We start from the raw sequence: 16,245 nt of genomic DNA, 5'->3' as shown, positions 1-16,245 counted from the left end.
CGGGAAATAGTCTTTTCCGCACTTGTTGCGGAAATAACTATTTTTAACTTCAACCTTAAAAAAAAATTATCTGTTAATAGTAGATTTAGCTCTCGAAAAAATGTATTGAAATTCACTATAAAAAAAATAGAAAAAAATACTTTATATACGAAATTAAAGTTTTCATATTTTGTAATGTAAAAATTTTATTGTCAACAATAATTTGTAGTTAAAATTTCAGCATTCTTCAATAGAACTTGAAAAATATAAGGAAAATATACACTTTTTTTCGATAAAAAAAGCATCAGAGGAAGCTTTGTATCAATTAATTAGCAATCACTTTTGAACACAGATAATAGAAATTGCCATAACTGTACAGTGACTGAATATTTTAAACATTACAAATAGAAGTAACAAGCAAGTGCTGAAATAAGTGCAAATAATTTTTTTACTTTATTTACTATACATTTTATATGTCATTTCCACACTTCTTCGTCAAGTACGTTTAAAAAAATAATTAAAAATTGACAATTTTGTTAAAGTAAAAGATATTTTTCTTAGCATTAGGTATGTAAATTTATCAAATCGTAAAAGTTGACATAAGTCTGTGTTGTACTTATTTCAATGTGATTTATCTAACAGAAATGTTTCAGACGTATTTTCACATTTGTATACGTCTTAAACATTCACTTTGGTAAAAGTGTAAGAGGTTCTACGTATTTCAGAGTTCTTGGTGAGTGCTTGATGATGGAAAAATTATCAGCGTCTTTTGTCCAATTCTTTTTAAATAAGAAGAGAGTTTACAACTATCTTTGTGACCATGCCACGTTACCTCCTGCGTTAAAAATCACCTTTGGTTCTAAAGTAGTTTCCACGAAGGGGAATAGAAAAATACTATCCTCGTAAGCAGTAAATTTGATTTTTACCGAAGAGGTTAAAATGCACTCTTAACCTTAAAATCTAGTAAAAAGTCAATTTTCATTTGAAAAATATCAAAAATTGGGAAAGGGTCCAAGCCTACTCACGACAACTCTACACATCTTGGTTTTTTTATATCTCTATATATTGGTTAACATGGGTGTGTAGATGCACACTTGACTCAAAAAAAATGTACAAGTTTAAATTCAAGAACTCTTGAATATAAACTGATACTTGAGCCGAAGAGAAAAATATCGTACGAAAGTACTTTCTCCTTTGTAGTATAATATTCTATTTTTATGGTTTTCTGACATAATGTAAAAATAAATTATACTAACATTAATCTGAAAAATACTAATTTATAGTTTACAATTTTATTAATTACTTTTCTACACAGTTTTAACCAAATCAATAAAAAGAAAATGTACATTATGGTGACACGTGATCGTCTTTATTTTTGGATTTGGAATGATGTGCATAACTATGTAGGTTATATAGTATGTGTAATTTATTTAACAAATCCTAGATTAACAAAGAAATTACACATGTCGTTTTTTTATTAGCAACCCAAATGTGATTAAAAATATAACTGTTGTATGGTTTAGGGTAAATTGATTCATTTTTATCAAAAATAATTAAATTTATATAACAGTTATCTAAAGACAAAAAAATTAACTTAAGATTAAAGTTTTTTATAATGATTTTTTATGGAAGTCTCGTCAAGATAAGAACCATCGAAATCTGAAGGATCGATCTTGTCTTGGTACTGTCAACTTTATTGTTGCCTTAATAATACCACTAATATCAAGACAAGAGGTAAGACGATATCCAAAATAATATCGAATATTTGTATTGCTAAAGCCCTACGTAACAATATCAAAAACTACTACTGCCTACTGGTCACACGAACACCGATTACATCTTCGTGCTATCATCGGATATCTTGTATATTCTGAGTAGGCATCAGTTGAAATTTGAACACTTAGCGTAAAAAAAAGGTAATTTTTCCTAACTCATCAAATAATCAGAAACTAAAACCTTACTGTCCAAATGCCTTAAAAAAAAGTTTTTTACTGATGCAAGCATTATAGGGTATTGAAGTCTATATATAATTTATACATACACAAAAGTATATTTGATGATTCATAAAATTGTAGTTCAGTGTTTAGGGGTTTTGGTTTTTCCTATAAGACACGTGGTAAATAAATCTAATATATTCAACAAAACTATCGATTGACTCAAATTTAAATCGAAAACTGTGACCGCAGGTTTTCAGCATCACTGATTAATTACAAATGTGACGTGAAAAATTTTCAGTTTGTAATGTCTATAATCATTTTTATGAACTTGAAAAGATTTCTATTGATACCTTCATCTGTATATCTATAACAACCTTCTCACTAAAAACCTGATTCCAATACCATTAATCGTTATAATTTAAAGTCCAGTTTTATGCATTAAAACATCTGTTTTAATGATCTTGTTTTTGTTTTCGACAAGTTTGTCCATATAGATTACACTCGTCCGTGACCAGACAGTAATTTGGAAATCCTACTTTAAATTTAATACATAAATTATAAATGAATTGTTTTAATGGATAATTTATCCAAGTAAAAAACAATCATCTTGAGCTCGTGACAACAGCCACCCGTGATTGCATTTGCAAGTTATCCCAATACCTTATGTTCACGTGATCTATGTATCTACATCATAACCCCTGTCGCATTATGTACACAGACAGCTCCAAAGAAAGATATGGACAAGGAACCCGCGTCCAGACGTCCACGAGTTCTCCACCCTCGTGAAATTCCGGAGCCGTCAGTTCGAATCTCCTCAGAGATGGGCCCTCGCGGGGCGTAGCGTCAATTAATCGCACCCGGTCAATTTGGAAAGTTCTTGGAGCAGCCGGGCGAGATGGAAGGAACGATAAGAGACGTCCGCCAGAGCCAAGTTAGCCAATCACGGACAAGGAGGAGGGGGACAGCTGTAATCTTATTTGTCACTGTCGTTTTCATTACACGTTAGATGTCCTGGCGTGGGTATTGACTTCTATTATGGTGTAGCTGTGAAATATCTCGAGATTTTACATGGATTTAACGCAATGTACCTTTGGGAGAAGACATTAAAACCTTCAAGGAAACATTTAGCCATCAGCCCAAAATTTACAAAAAAAAAAAAAAAAAAAAAAAAACTACATTGTATCAGTACGATGAAACAAATAAAAACATTCATAGTAATGAGAACTCATTCCAACCGTTATATCGCCACTCAAGATAATCCCGAGCTCATCAAAGTTCGAGCAGCGTGAACAAGTGCCAAAGTGCGAGCATCGGGTAAATATTAGCTGCTCATCTCAACGCTGCAACGATCATTAAAATAAGCTCACGCGGTGTATGTACATAGCGCCAAAGGTTGTCGATGATCCGCTTTGGTAGCTCCACGTGTCGTGGCTAGTGCCCAGAGCCCTGTAATCTCCAAATCCGATTACGCGCCTCATCGGCAGACAACAACAAGATCCACGGACATAGAGCCTATGCACGGTACGACGCGCCAGGACACCCTTCGAGAAAGAGAGAAGGCTCGAGGGACGCTCAGCTTGCCCTTTTTTTTCCTTTTTCCTTTTACAGTTTTGACGCGCGGACGCGTGGGAGCATCGCTGCTCACTTCAAACGAGCTTCTCTTCTGTCCGTTCTGACGTGTGCTGCCCCGCGCTTGTGCTTTTCTCCTCCACTGCGCGGGCATTAGCGCACCCTGGCCTCTTACTTGGTTTCCCCGCCACTGGAGCCCTTCCAAAAAAAGACAAAAGGTGTGCACATAATATTTTTTTGTCCCCCCCCCCCTTCCCAACAACGAGTCCGAGCTATCGTACCAACGAATCAATACTCGGCGCGGTGGAACGAGCTGGGCGCAGCACGAAAGGTAGCGTTGGTACGTGTGTAATCCAGAGCAAGCACAAATCGAAGTCGGCGCGCCACTTGAACCTGAACGGAGAAATTATTTCGACCTGGTCTATATTGCTCGCGCGGAGTTCAATCAATAAGACACGTACGGCACAACTCGTCCTTGCTACACTTACGCTCGAGTGGTGGGCACAATATTATTCATGCGTCTGTCGCTCGCGCGCTGTGTCAGAGTATGGCCGTTCATCGTTTCAGTCGCATTTTTTTTTTTTTTTTAATGAAAAGGTCATACGCACGGGTCTCAAGTGGTGCCGTGAGTTCGTATGAAAGGGCTGTAAATATTTAATTTCACCGGCGAGGGTCGCGGACTTATCAATTCGATGTTATTGTCAACAGAGAGCGGCTCTCCTCATAATCCGTTGCCCCGTGCAAGCGCTCGGTTGGTATGCAATTACGTGAATAAAGCATGAAAAGGGATGGAGAGACAAAAGTAGCAGACAATGGCTCGCTGTTATTGTTCGGTGAGCATCGCAGTCTATGGACCTACGACGTAGGTGCCCCTAATCAAAACGAGGCAAAAATAGCCCTGTTTTGGAGATCCATGCGAGAAAGACGACTATCCTTTGACTATGTATATGTATGATACATCTACCTATCAGGGAGATATTTATATATACATACATAGATACGTACACGCGCGCGCTCGCCATCTCTCCCCTCCGCTCGAGAGCTCGAACAAGTGTCAACACTAACCCTATCAAAGTGTAATAATATTTATATTAGGACGCAGCCCCAGAGGGTCGCCCCGTTGGTTGCGTGTATACAAAGAACTGGGAGGGGGAAAACGAGCTGAACGAGCGGAGCAGGTGGGGAGAGGCGCACGTCGAGGGGTGGCATTCATAGGCTCGCTCGGGTACAATGTTTTTCTTGTCGAAGGTATCACGAAAAATTTCGTCGTTTTTTTTTTGTCGGTTTTTATAGATTGCCTTTAAATATTTCATGGAATTGTGTGTTCAAACTCGGATGTGTAGTAACTCTTTTTAGATGAAAGTTTTTGAATACACTTGTGGTTTTCTATAAATATTAGTTTTTTTTTTTATAACTAATCGATCCCCATTGATGGGGTTTCTGCAGCATCACAATCCATTGGAGTTTACTGCAACAATTGTGTAATTCACGTATGCGATTTCTTCTCTGTTTAATGAGATCTAAAATATGACTTGTTTTGAAAAATAAAACTGAGTAACTGCAGAAGGAACAGCGATACAAATAAAAGAAATCGTTACAGTTTGGTAACAATAACGTCTTTAATAACCGTTTTAACAATGTTACATGATCGTACATTCCATAAGCCAATAATTATTTTTTCATACGAATTATGTGATTCAGTTACATGTGAAACAGCATCTCCACACCTGGTTTTTTTGGGCGTTATTTTTTTATCATACATTTACATACATCATGCGTATTTTGGAGTTTTATTTAAAGCCAATTAATCGAATAGGAATAACAGCTGGTAAAATCTACTGCGTTAATTTACAAAAGTTGAAATAATGTTGCATACTTTGTATTGAATATTGTTCGACTACTGGTTTTTTTACAGTTAAACTTGAAGAAAAATTAAACTTGGAAGTTTTGGGTTCACAAACAAGTAAACGACGTTATCAGCTAGACATTCCGTTCGATACATGTGATAATTAAGCAGTTTCGTACTTGCCTTTTTCATATATGTATTCATTTATTTTTTTTGTTTATGCATGTATATATTTATTCTTGATATGAGAATTCGTTCGTATAAATAAGTATTTTGTAGTATTTACGTCAAAATCAATGTACAGTTATAAACAATACAGCTACTTAAGGCTATCATTTAATAATTTGGTATCTCGTCCATTAAAAATACTTTCTTTTCTAAGGTACATACATTATTTACTCTAAACAGTTTGAAATCTCGCTTATCTTATTTCACGATGCTCACAATGAATAATTTAGTCCAAAGTAAGATGGGGATATTGTGATTTTCTAGATTTTAGCTTGTCTTGTTTCAGTTTATGTTAATACGACTACAAAAAAAGTGAATTGATACTTTTTGTCATATCGTCGATAAGGCAACCTTAGAAGTTGCATAAATTAAAACGGTATTGAAATAATAATAACATAATTTTTGATGTAAGGGTTTTGCTAAAATACTGTATTTTCATACATCCATTCAATGAGAGTCATCTAGTTATCATAAAATTAACAAAATGAAGCTAAATTTTTATGCAACTATGGATAAATCATTATGTACAGAATAATTAGATCAATATTTTATCTAAAATTTAGAATAATTAAAACGTAGTAATACTAGTATAATACATATTAGGCTAATCATTCCTTTCGATGAAAATTCCAAATTCACGACTTAAGTAATAATTTTCAGTGCGCACGTGTATATATTTGTATATGTATCTGCTTCTCCGCGTACTGTAACTTTATGCTAGGTAGGTTATTTATTTACAAGAGAATAGAAGAAACTGGAACAACCATCGTGAATCTAGCCTCGCAGTCGAATGCAAGGCTAAAGATTCTTGCTTCGTCAATAAATAATGAATTTTTCATAAATTTTTACGATTACAATGATGAACAAGTATACGACTTATAAGCGACTTTATTAATTGTTCCTCTTTTTGACAACCCTGAAAATTTAAGATACTTTCATGATACTTTCAATAGTTTTTGACAACACATGTTTTTTATCTTGTATCGTATAAGCGTTTTTAATTTAAATTTGATAAATTAAATCATCGATAATTACACTGATTGACTTTAATTAGTTTTCTTCCTTTCACTTTCTTTCTCTCCAAAGTGTATTTACATGCAACAAAAAAAAACATTTTAACTGCGATTTTTTATTTGCTTCATGAATAAGGTGTAACATTATTTAAATTTCAATGCGAAAAAAGAATATTATACATCAATCTTATTTGTTAGTAATAATTTTTTTATTTCTTTTTACCAACAGTATTGATATGAGTTTTCATAAATTATGCTAGCATGTACACATTTAAACTGAAATTCAACAAAATAATTAAATTATTAGAGACCAGCTCCGAATGAATTTTGCTATTAATTAACACCAAGTACCACGTTATTTTAGCAAGTTAAATGTGTCAATTGATTAGGTGATAAGTGACCCGATCTTTATAATTTTTCGATATCCTTCTTCACCGTGGGAAAAAGCTTGCTAATTTTCATAAAAATACAGCTTCACATTTTTCGATATGTATATTATTTATTTATATTATATGTATGCGCTATATTTATACACATGTATGTAACTACGATGTGCTCAGAATGAATTGACTAGGGCAGAAAAATCAACTTCAAAAGATTTTCTTTTTTTTCAGTTAACTATTCTAATAAACGATTTTAATACATAAATATTCTCTACATGTCTCTAACATTGCAAGGTCAGAGGCACAATATTTAAATTGCACACGTTGAACACTCGACGCACCAAACGTCTAATAGTAACTACATCAACGTAATAGAAATAATGCATCATACATCGTGATGGTATTTTTTGTAACACTTTATGCATGTATTCGTACTTTATTTTTCAAGACGAGTAGATGAGACATACGCATCAAGTCGATGTCGATCGATCCATCTCTACAGTAAACTTATTGAAGAATTCCCTAAACTTACGTCCCTAAACTTTATTTCCTTAAATCTAAGTTCGGCGATCGCGGAACGTTCCGCAATCCACCTGATATGTGTATCTTGGTTCAGCAGTTCAACGATGAAAAACAAAATATAATCGAAACCTAAGAGTCGCTAAGTACTCGTGTAGAGCTTGTTCGGCTCCCTGCTGCGTGGGAGTCGTGCAGCACATGTTGCGACGCGCTTTGTATTATATTTATACTTATAATTACGTTTCCTTATCAGTAAACTTTCACTTTATGTTAATTTATTATATTTGTTATTCATCACTGCTGTTCTCCCGGTCCTCAATACCGAAATTGTGATTTTTCAAAAACAGAATCACTGTTGTGCAATCAGGATTTCTCATCTCATCTATTTGGTCTGTCAGCTTGGTTATAAAAAAGTTTGAAACGTATATTGCTTTTTTTTTTTACGTAAGCAAAAATGACGAAGATAGAGCACATAATTGTGGAGGAGTGGAAGAGACCAATGATGTCAGCAATATTCATGAAAGAATCTGATGTCATTACCTCTTCCTGAACAATCATATTTATACGCTATCTTGGTTTTTTTTTTTTTTTTTTTTTTTTTTCTCGAGAAAAAAAGGCCCAAAGCTTATTTTTAGTCTGTACGACGGACCAAATAGATTTTTTATGAGCAATTTTAATTAAAGCAATAATTACATTTCCACTTAGAAACTATTCACACTATAAAACAAACTTTGTCAAAAATAAGTTTTAACAAAATTATTCCGAAAAATTAATAAAAACTTTTTTGTGCACCCATTTTTTCAAATTTTTCTACTGTATTTTTTGTCAACTTAAAGTACTGAGAGGAAAAATGAGAAACAGTTTTTATACAACTGCTTATACTTACGATTTTTTAAGAAAACTTTTTTTTAGGAGAACAACAATGATTCACAAATCAAATGCACACAAGTGCTTCAGCACATGGAATACACTCGATCATTTTGTATACGATCAATTTTTGTTAATATGTAACAACAATAATAACCTCGTACTGATCACACACAAACACTCTTGTTTCTGTAACACATCCCGTATATTTTTTTATTTTTGCACTAGTTCCTTCGTACACAGGAAATTTGTATGGATAATGATCAGACGTTAGAAGCACGCAGTTTAATGAAGAATGAATCAATATTCAATTCTAATGATGACGATTTTGGAAGCGAAAAAATAGTTTACAATTGCTTTGTTGCAACGTGACTTTTATGACCGATTTGGTTTTTGCTTAAAATACTTTTTTTATCCTCCGCAATTCGTTCAGACGTTCTTCACTTCTCGGCCATGGCATGTAATTATTTTGTTCTACCTCATTTTAAGCGACACGTACGAGCTTCACCATTTTAACAAACCCTAACTCATGTTTAAAATTTTTCATCACTGGAAGCCTGCCGTGAAGACAATAGTCTATAACTTCAACCAATCACAGTCATCAACTAAATTACTTAAATATAACTTTCACTTTTTTGTGTATATAATTATAATCTGGCTTTGTTTTTAGATCCGTTTTAAAACATCCCTTGCCTGAAAGGATTACTTTCTCCTCCTCCAGCCGCCCTTTGATCCGTCTGTTGATCGCTTCTAAATGGATTTGGATTAGCTAACCTAACATTCTGCTGATAACCCGTTTGTTGTCCATAGTAAGGTCCTTGTTGTGTCCCTTGTTGAGCAGGCTGTTGAATGCCTTGCTGCACTCCAGACTGCATTTGATCATATCCACTGATATTTTGTTGATACTGTTGCCCTTGTTGATCATAGCTATGAGCACCACCACTTTGATTTGGCTGAGCTTGACCTTGGTAAGCGTAGCCATCTCCGTAGCTTTGGTAATTACCATCCTGATCTACGTTCGTTTCCATTCTCGTTTGAGACGTAAGATGATTGCCAACTTCACCCGAAACTGGCCTCTGCTCCTGCAGTACGTACGTTTGATATTCCTTGTTCGGTGGATCTTGCATAAGAATATTAGCTTCATCTTGGAATGGCTTGAAGTCGTAAATGTATCTAAGATTCATTAGAACTGGTGCATAAAGCAGATTGAGGAAGGCAATCAAAAAATTCAGAGCTGTAAAGCCAATAGCTTCAACAATTCCGCCAGCAATAATTGGGCCAATTGCATACGCTAAGCTGTAGCTGATATCTGCGATAGCGTAAATGCTTCCATAAACTGATACATAGCGGACATCTACCAAGTAACCCAATGTGGGGAGTAAAGCTGTATCAATAAGAGCAATGCCAAAACAAATTCCACAAATCGGAATCATGAGAAATTTGTATGAAGTTGAAAAGGGTATGATAAAACAACAGAGTCCTTCGAGGGCTAACCCAGCAGCAGCCATGAGCCATTGGTGCTGTGGATACTGTTTCGCCATTTTAACCGTTATAGCTACTCCAAAAACGTGCGGGAAAAAAGCGGGAAGCCAAATCATGCCCATCTTCCAATTATCGTGTGTTATGTGATCCTCCATCCAGAGAGAAATAGTTGGTTCCAAAAAGGCAAGAGCTACGTTTGACATCATGAGAGCGCCAGCGCACACGGCAATGTACGGGTCAATCAAGAGTCGCCAGATAGGAGTTGTTGGTTGTGCTTCTCTACGACTTTCCGTAATTTGCTCTTTAATAGGTTTCATCACAAGTAGTAACATAAGACCGTCTGCCAAGCTAACGAATGCAAGAATCAGAAATGGTACTTCCTTGCCAGCAAATTGGTATAGAGCCCCACCAAATGGGGGAGCTACGAGACATCCAAAACTAATGAAAGCCAAAGCAATACCAAGGGCCTTAGAACGCTCATTTTCTTCAGTAAAGCGATCAGCAATCATGGCTAATCCAGATGTATCGGCGAACGCAGAACCAACACCCTGCAAACTTCTGGCGAAAAATAGGACACTATAGCTTCGGCCACATGCAAAAACTGCAGTTGACAGAAACATGATGGTAAGGCCAATCATCATGGGAAGGTCATAACCTATCCTATCTATTAAGGAACCTGAAAATGGATTAACCATGAGCTGAACAATTGCTTTTGATGCAAACAAAATTCCTGTCGCCGAGTCTTGCCCGTGATGCGATGGTGCTCCTGTAGTATTACCAGTGGGCTTATCATCATCAAATGTTCCAATATATTTCAAGTAGTCTGGGATGATAGGTACTATGACCATGTATAACATGTTGTCCAGTAGTAGAGCAATACATACAATAACCAAAATGAGTTTTCGTTGCATGCCTGGTTCTTGTGACTTCTCCCATAATATATCCTTTACCTCCCCGAGTTCAAGTTCCAAAACCGGGATTTTTATTTTAGAAGCCATGTTGATTGCTTTTATTCAGAAATTTTCAAGAGTCACTGATAATAATTTCTTGACCAGTGGATTCGATGTTCACGAAGATGTTTTATTAAATTTTCTTCTTGCTTAAACCGAAGTCATTTTATTTGTCCTTGAATATAATCACCCGATTGATTAAAAATAATGCTTGAGTTACTAGCTGTGTACAAAATGTTCTTTTCTCGAAAAAATTTGAACTGTATTTTAAAGGCTTGAATAGTATATCTTATGTCTTTTCAAATTAGAGTTAATTTATTGACTGCCGATAAAAAGAGAAGTTCTTGACAACATCTAAAAATGTCGGCCAATGATCTATTGCTACTTGCTGTTGATTTGACGTCGGGTGTTGAGTTGGCAGCAGTTGAGACGATGCGCATCAGGCCGAGCCAGGGGAGACCTACAACAGTAAATTATTTCTCTTAAAAAAATTTATGAAAAATATCAAAAACTTTAAAAATGATTCAAAGGTTTCGTAACAAAAGTTGTTTTAAAGGGAGCCCTAGCCCGGCCTGAGAAGCGCAACCACCTCGTTTTGGGTTGCCTTACATTGATGTTTTAAAAATTAAAAAACTACAACAAAATATTATTGATCTCTTTCGAAAACATTAATTTTTTTTATTGCTTAAATTAACATTAGTCAAGTGTTTCAGAAAATGTGACGATGTTGATTTGGGCATTTTCTGTCATGAATTAATGTACAACATTGGTAAATGAAAACATGAGTATATGCTTAGTTATGTGGTGCTGAATGAGGGGTCACCTAATAACTATTGTAATACGTTTAAACTATTGTAATTGTAGAAAGTTTTTTGAAATAATTTTTATCATTCATATTGATTAAAACTTTTACTAATATTTTTTAATGCTTTAGCTACATAGTAATTTATGATTGTTTAGGCACTTGAGTCAACATATAAGAATCATTATGAATCACATAACTAAATTATGAGACAATTCGGTCATTCAATATTGAGCAATAAAGATACGGTACTAATGTAACCGAGTCTATACCTATGTGTGTCCCTTGTACTTTTGCTAAATATAGCTCTACTTCGTATGGAGACTTGTCTAAAGAAGCCAGTCTATAGATCTGAGTTCGATGCGTAGGAAAACGGCATATAAAGAGAACAATTACTATTATTGTCGGTGTCATGCAGATTTAATTTTAAATAACCTGTTCAAGCTGTACAAGGATTCGTAAAAACGTTTGACATTCATATTCATTGGATTAAAAAGAAAATGATGTTGAATAACTGTTGTATACAATGATGCAAATATACCGAACTTGATCAATAAAATCAATTATTGTAGAGATCTTACATAAGTCGAACATATATTATTGTAATTATTACATCTTATCAATAAAAAGGAAACGTATTATGTGTAGGCTCACGTACCGTAGTAACTTGATGATAAATTATTTTGAAAAATTTTATGAAAAAAAGAAAAGTTTTATTAACTTGATTAATTCTTAGTTAAGATTTTTAATTTAGCTGATAAAAACATCTTGCTTGAGCTTTTGACTTGAGATCGATCAAATCTCACACTTTAAGTAGAATAGGTCACTCTATGATCGGACAACCTTAGGATCGGAAAATTTCACTCGCTCATACTTTACAACACTCAATGACCCTACTTTAACCTATTTCTGAAATATTTAAAATCTTGTAGAGTATTTTTCCGATAGTGTGACAATGAACATCTAGTTTTTTTTTAATTTTACCATAAAAAATTGGCACCGCTCGCCGTTTCCTGCTCGGTAAGCTCCACAACTTTTAGGCTGAATGATATTTCAGCGGCGTTCCCCGAATGGGACCCGTGTCACACGTCTATTTTGAGCAAACCCCACTCGCGGAGTGACACATATAACAATCCCAATCAATAATCTCGCGCATGCAGTAACGTATCAAATGGGCCAAGAAAGAGGAAATCGAGGTATGAGAAGCAAAATGAGAAAAGAAAATTGTTGTATCGTAATGAAGTCAGTAGGAAGCCGATCAAACGGTGACTTACCAGAGTTGTTGACGAACTTCTGTCTGAGGGAAGTGGCGAGGCGCTGCGGACCCGCGAGGGTCGGAAGGCCTGCTAGGAGTCCGCTCAGCTTGGCGGCTACGTCCGGTGGCTGCGGCTCTTCTTCCCTCGAGTCGTTCTCCGACTCCTTGGCGTCTCTCGAGCCCAGGCCCTCCACGTTTTCAGCCGAGTCCTCTACCGAGCCTGCAACCATGCAACAACGGCACACCGTTTACTTTTAACAACGAATTCCTTTGTTCGTTTGCTTATTTATACGTCACAACTTTAACGTGGGACTGGTATTGGGAAATTCCATTGCTTCCAAGCAACAAAAATACAAAGTTGAATTTTTTAACAAAGGTGGTCTGTGCGATTTAGGGTTTTACTGTGAGTTCAACGGAGACAGAATAATTATAAAGCAAAAGATGTGTTCTGCGTTGCAGGATATCGCTAGAGATCACGAGACAGTTTCTCTTAATCGGTTGCACAATGCTTCATGGCATTGCGCCTAAGGATCCTTTGACACAGTCATAATGTGCTTCAACTCAAAGTAACGAGAATAATGTTTAGAAAAAAAATTTTTTGTAGGTATCCTTCAGTTGGGTAGTTCCACTTCGAAAAAATTGACCATGAGCCCCGGAATGATGGCGGCCATCATGCATCTCGAGGATTGCGCCATTTTCTTTCGTGGCGCAAGCACTCTCTTGTGATAATAACGATTCGTGATAAAGTCTTTGGTAAAGGCTAAAGTTTTCTCGGAAAAAAAGTCAGTCGATTTGCACCTCAACAATCTACCACACTCGATTTTGATGGAAGAAATATACCCTTTCGTTATCGCGCAGGTGCGCTTATGTAATCTCGCTTTTTTAGTTTCTTTTGCCAATAAATCACAGTTTGGACATCAAAACGACGTATTGAAAAAAATTAATAAATGGAAAAAACAGCTGGAACAGTAACACACTAACACTTGCGCGTACAGACGAGGCTGTATCTATGTATAAACATAAAACTCCGACTGGAATAAATATAACCGCGGTACATAGGTATATAAGCAGCGCGTGACCGAGAGAGCCTTAACTTTCGTAGCCACACTGGCATGCAGGACCATAAGATAATAACCAAGACTGCAGTCCCGAGAAAGGGGCCATCGTCACCTCCCCTGTTAGTCCAGTGAAAATAGAAACAGAAGGCAAGTCTGCGGAAGAAAATAATACATTGTCTAGCCAGAGGTTAATACCGCAGATCTGCTCGTACAGAAATATCTCGTGGATAAACTTTGAACGTTGGCACCGTTGGACTTCTCGTCGTTTACTCAACTTCGGCCTAATTGTCCGTGCTTCGCGTTTTTACCTTTCATTGATCACACATGGAAGAAATTTTGTACCATGAATTGGTTATCGAGGCTGTGGATTGTTACCATTGTTGTTACACACGCGTAAATCTCGTTTCTTTTATTTCGCTTTGTAGGGGAAAAATTTTAAAGTACAACATATACGATAGCTGTCGACATTTAAAAATACATTTACAACGAGTTCTGCTTCAAAGTGACGTCAACCAAGTCGGACGCTCTACTCAAAACGAGCGATCAATACGCGTTGCGGAGAAGATGTTTTCCAAGCGGCAGGTGCAGGTGCCAACTCGCGATCCTTCAAGGCTCAACGATTCCCCGAAAACAAGATGCGTCTCCAAATCGATTTTTCGGGCTACTCGTTCTCGTCGTGGCTCAAGGCGCGCGCGAGGGCCGCGAGCATTGAAATCCCACATGCAGTCACGCGAAAGCGCGACCAGTGCCGCTGCCCGCACCAATCCGCACAACCCCAGGACGCACTTGAAGACAACTTTTTGATCGCTATTGCGATCACTTCGAGCGCACGCTTTGACTGACTCGCACCTGCGGATTTCCGCTTCCTGGTTGTGGTAACTTGATCGTTTTGACACGGTGTTCTCTGTCAAAGTGAGTCGATGGATACTAGTCGAGTAAGTCTTCCGTCTTTGACAGTGGGACAGGATCAAAACTACCCGTTAAATCAGGACAGGGGGGAGGTGCGTAAAAAAATGAACAAAGAGTGCATTACACAAATGGAAATGTGTAAAAAAAAAAGAGCAGGTAGTGAGGCAAGATGCGTGGGTACTTACGCAGACCAAAGGGCTCCTGATGAGCAGGGGCGTCTCGCTAAGGCTTGGACGTGTGTGTCTCACCTTTGAGGTTGCTTTCGAGCGTCTGCCCTCGCAGTCCTCCCCGCCACTATCCCCAGGAAGTCTCCCCACCACGTTTCTGTCTCTCCCCCTCTCTCTCCTTGGTGACGAGCATCACCCCCACTCCGACAGGGGTGGCAAGTGACGAGCAAGCAAGTGTGGGAGAAAGGGAGTCACTCCGAGGGGCGCAGCCGCGCGCGATCCCCAGGATCCGAGAAAGGGGGCAGAAAGGGAGGGGTGCGGTCCTCCTCATCAACGGCCGGCCGACTTTTCGCGAAAAGGTGGGTGATGGAGCAAAGGGAGAGAGGAGGAGAGAGCGCTACAAGGGGGTGGCGGATGATGGCAGAGAGAGAGAGAGGAAGATAGAGAGGAACCAGGTACGCACGTCCACGGTCGATGCTGCACGGTATTTCTGGCACCAGGTCGATAGCTTGGCTGGCCTCACCTGCGTACGAGCGGGAGTGAGGTGAAAAAAGGAGACGGGAATAGAAACACATAGGTACCTACGTGTAGCAGCAACCCATTCGACCTCGGCTGAGCTTACCGAGTGTGTGCTTGTACAATGTATGCTCGCTCGAGGGTGTGTGCATGTACGTGACGTCTGCGGGGTACCTACTGCTGCATGCTATCGTCGACGGAGATTCGCTCTTTTCGGTGTACATCACTACAGCCCGAGCATACACTACGTTGATGCTTAGGCATACATTTGCCCAGCAGTATTGTGTCGTAAGTACATGTCTGTACCCCCTCCCCACCTCTTGCTGCCAAGCCCTCTGACGGACCGACTTTTTGTTATTTATTTAGTCGCGACATGGGGAGTTGTGTGCGGCTAACAAGTCATAGCCACATACGCTAAAGACGCTTGTATGTACTAGAGCCTTGACTGGTTTGCTTATAAGTATATGGCCATTTGATGCTATACTACCTTAGTTTTTCTTGGATTTCGTTTGACTTTACTTTTTATAGTACTATTTACATTTTCTGGCATCAATTTTCATTGTCGTAATTTTTGATGAATCAGTGGCTTCAATGCTGAAATTTAAAAAATCCAAGTAAGCCTAATTGTATGAAACAATATTCTTCAAACTATTATCTTTCTGTTAATAATAAAAAAGTGTCATGTCATCGCGAGAATTTTCGAGAAATCTCTCTCTGTAACAAAGGTGTACGTTTAACGTAAATCTTATAAGAATGCGATCCTAG

The 16,245-nt window shown here is 37.5% G+C and overlaps 2 protein-coding genes across 2 annotated transcripts in view; both read right to left on the bottom strand.

Annotated features, from left to right (window-relative positions):
- The window catches only part of ChAT (Choline acetyltransferase), a 137,899-nt gene extending 124,590 nt beyond the window's left edge, over window positions 1-13,309 (bottom strand). Inside the window, exon 1 of the mRNA XM_014349666.2 lies at window positions 12,850-13,309. Within this exon, the coding sequence (XP_014205152.2) occupies window positions 12,850-13,060 (211 nt within the window). The 5' untranslated portion in view covers window positions 13,061-13,309. The remainder of the gene's footprint in view (window positions 1-12,849) is intronic.
- On the bottom strand, window positions 7,994-11,060 carry VAChT (Vesicular acetylcholine transporter). Its single transcript, XM_089591257.1, has one exon. The coding sequence runs from the start codon at window positions 10,819-10,821 to the stop codon at window positions 9,019-9,021; it is 1,803 nt and encodes a 600-aa protein (XP_089447383.1). The 5' UTR covers window positions 10,822-11,060; the 3' UTR covers window positions 7,994-9,018.
- Window positions 13,310-16,245: the final 2,936 nt, after the last annotated feature.

Source organism: Copidosoma floridanum, unplaced genomic scaffold (genome assembly GCF_036245765.1).
Source record: "Copidosoma floridanum isolate Cflo_tuat_1 unplaced genomic scaffold, Cflo_Japanese_pri ptg000013l, whole genome shotgun sequence".
In the NCBI taxonomy this organism is placed as follows: Eukaryota; Metazoa; Arthropoda; class Insecta; order Hymenoptera; family Encyrtidae; genus Copidosoma; species Copidosoma floridanum.
Note: the sequence above shows the minus strand (reverse complement) of the source record. Positions and strands in the feature narration are given on the sequence as shown.

Coding starts and splice junctions, on each gene's coding strand:
- VAChT (XM_089591257.1), bottom strand. CDS start 10,821: ATGGCTTCTAAAATAAAAATCCCGGTTTTGGAACTTGAACTCGGGGAG.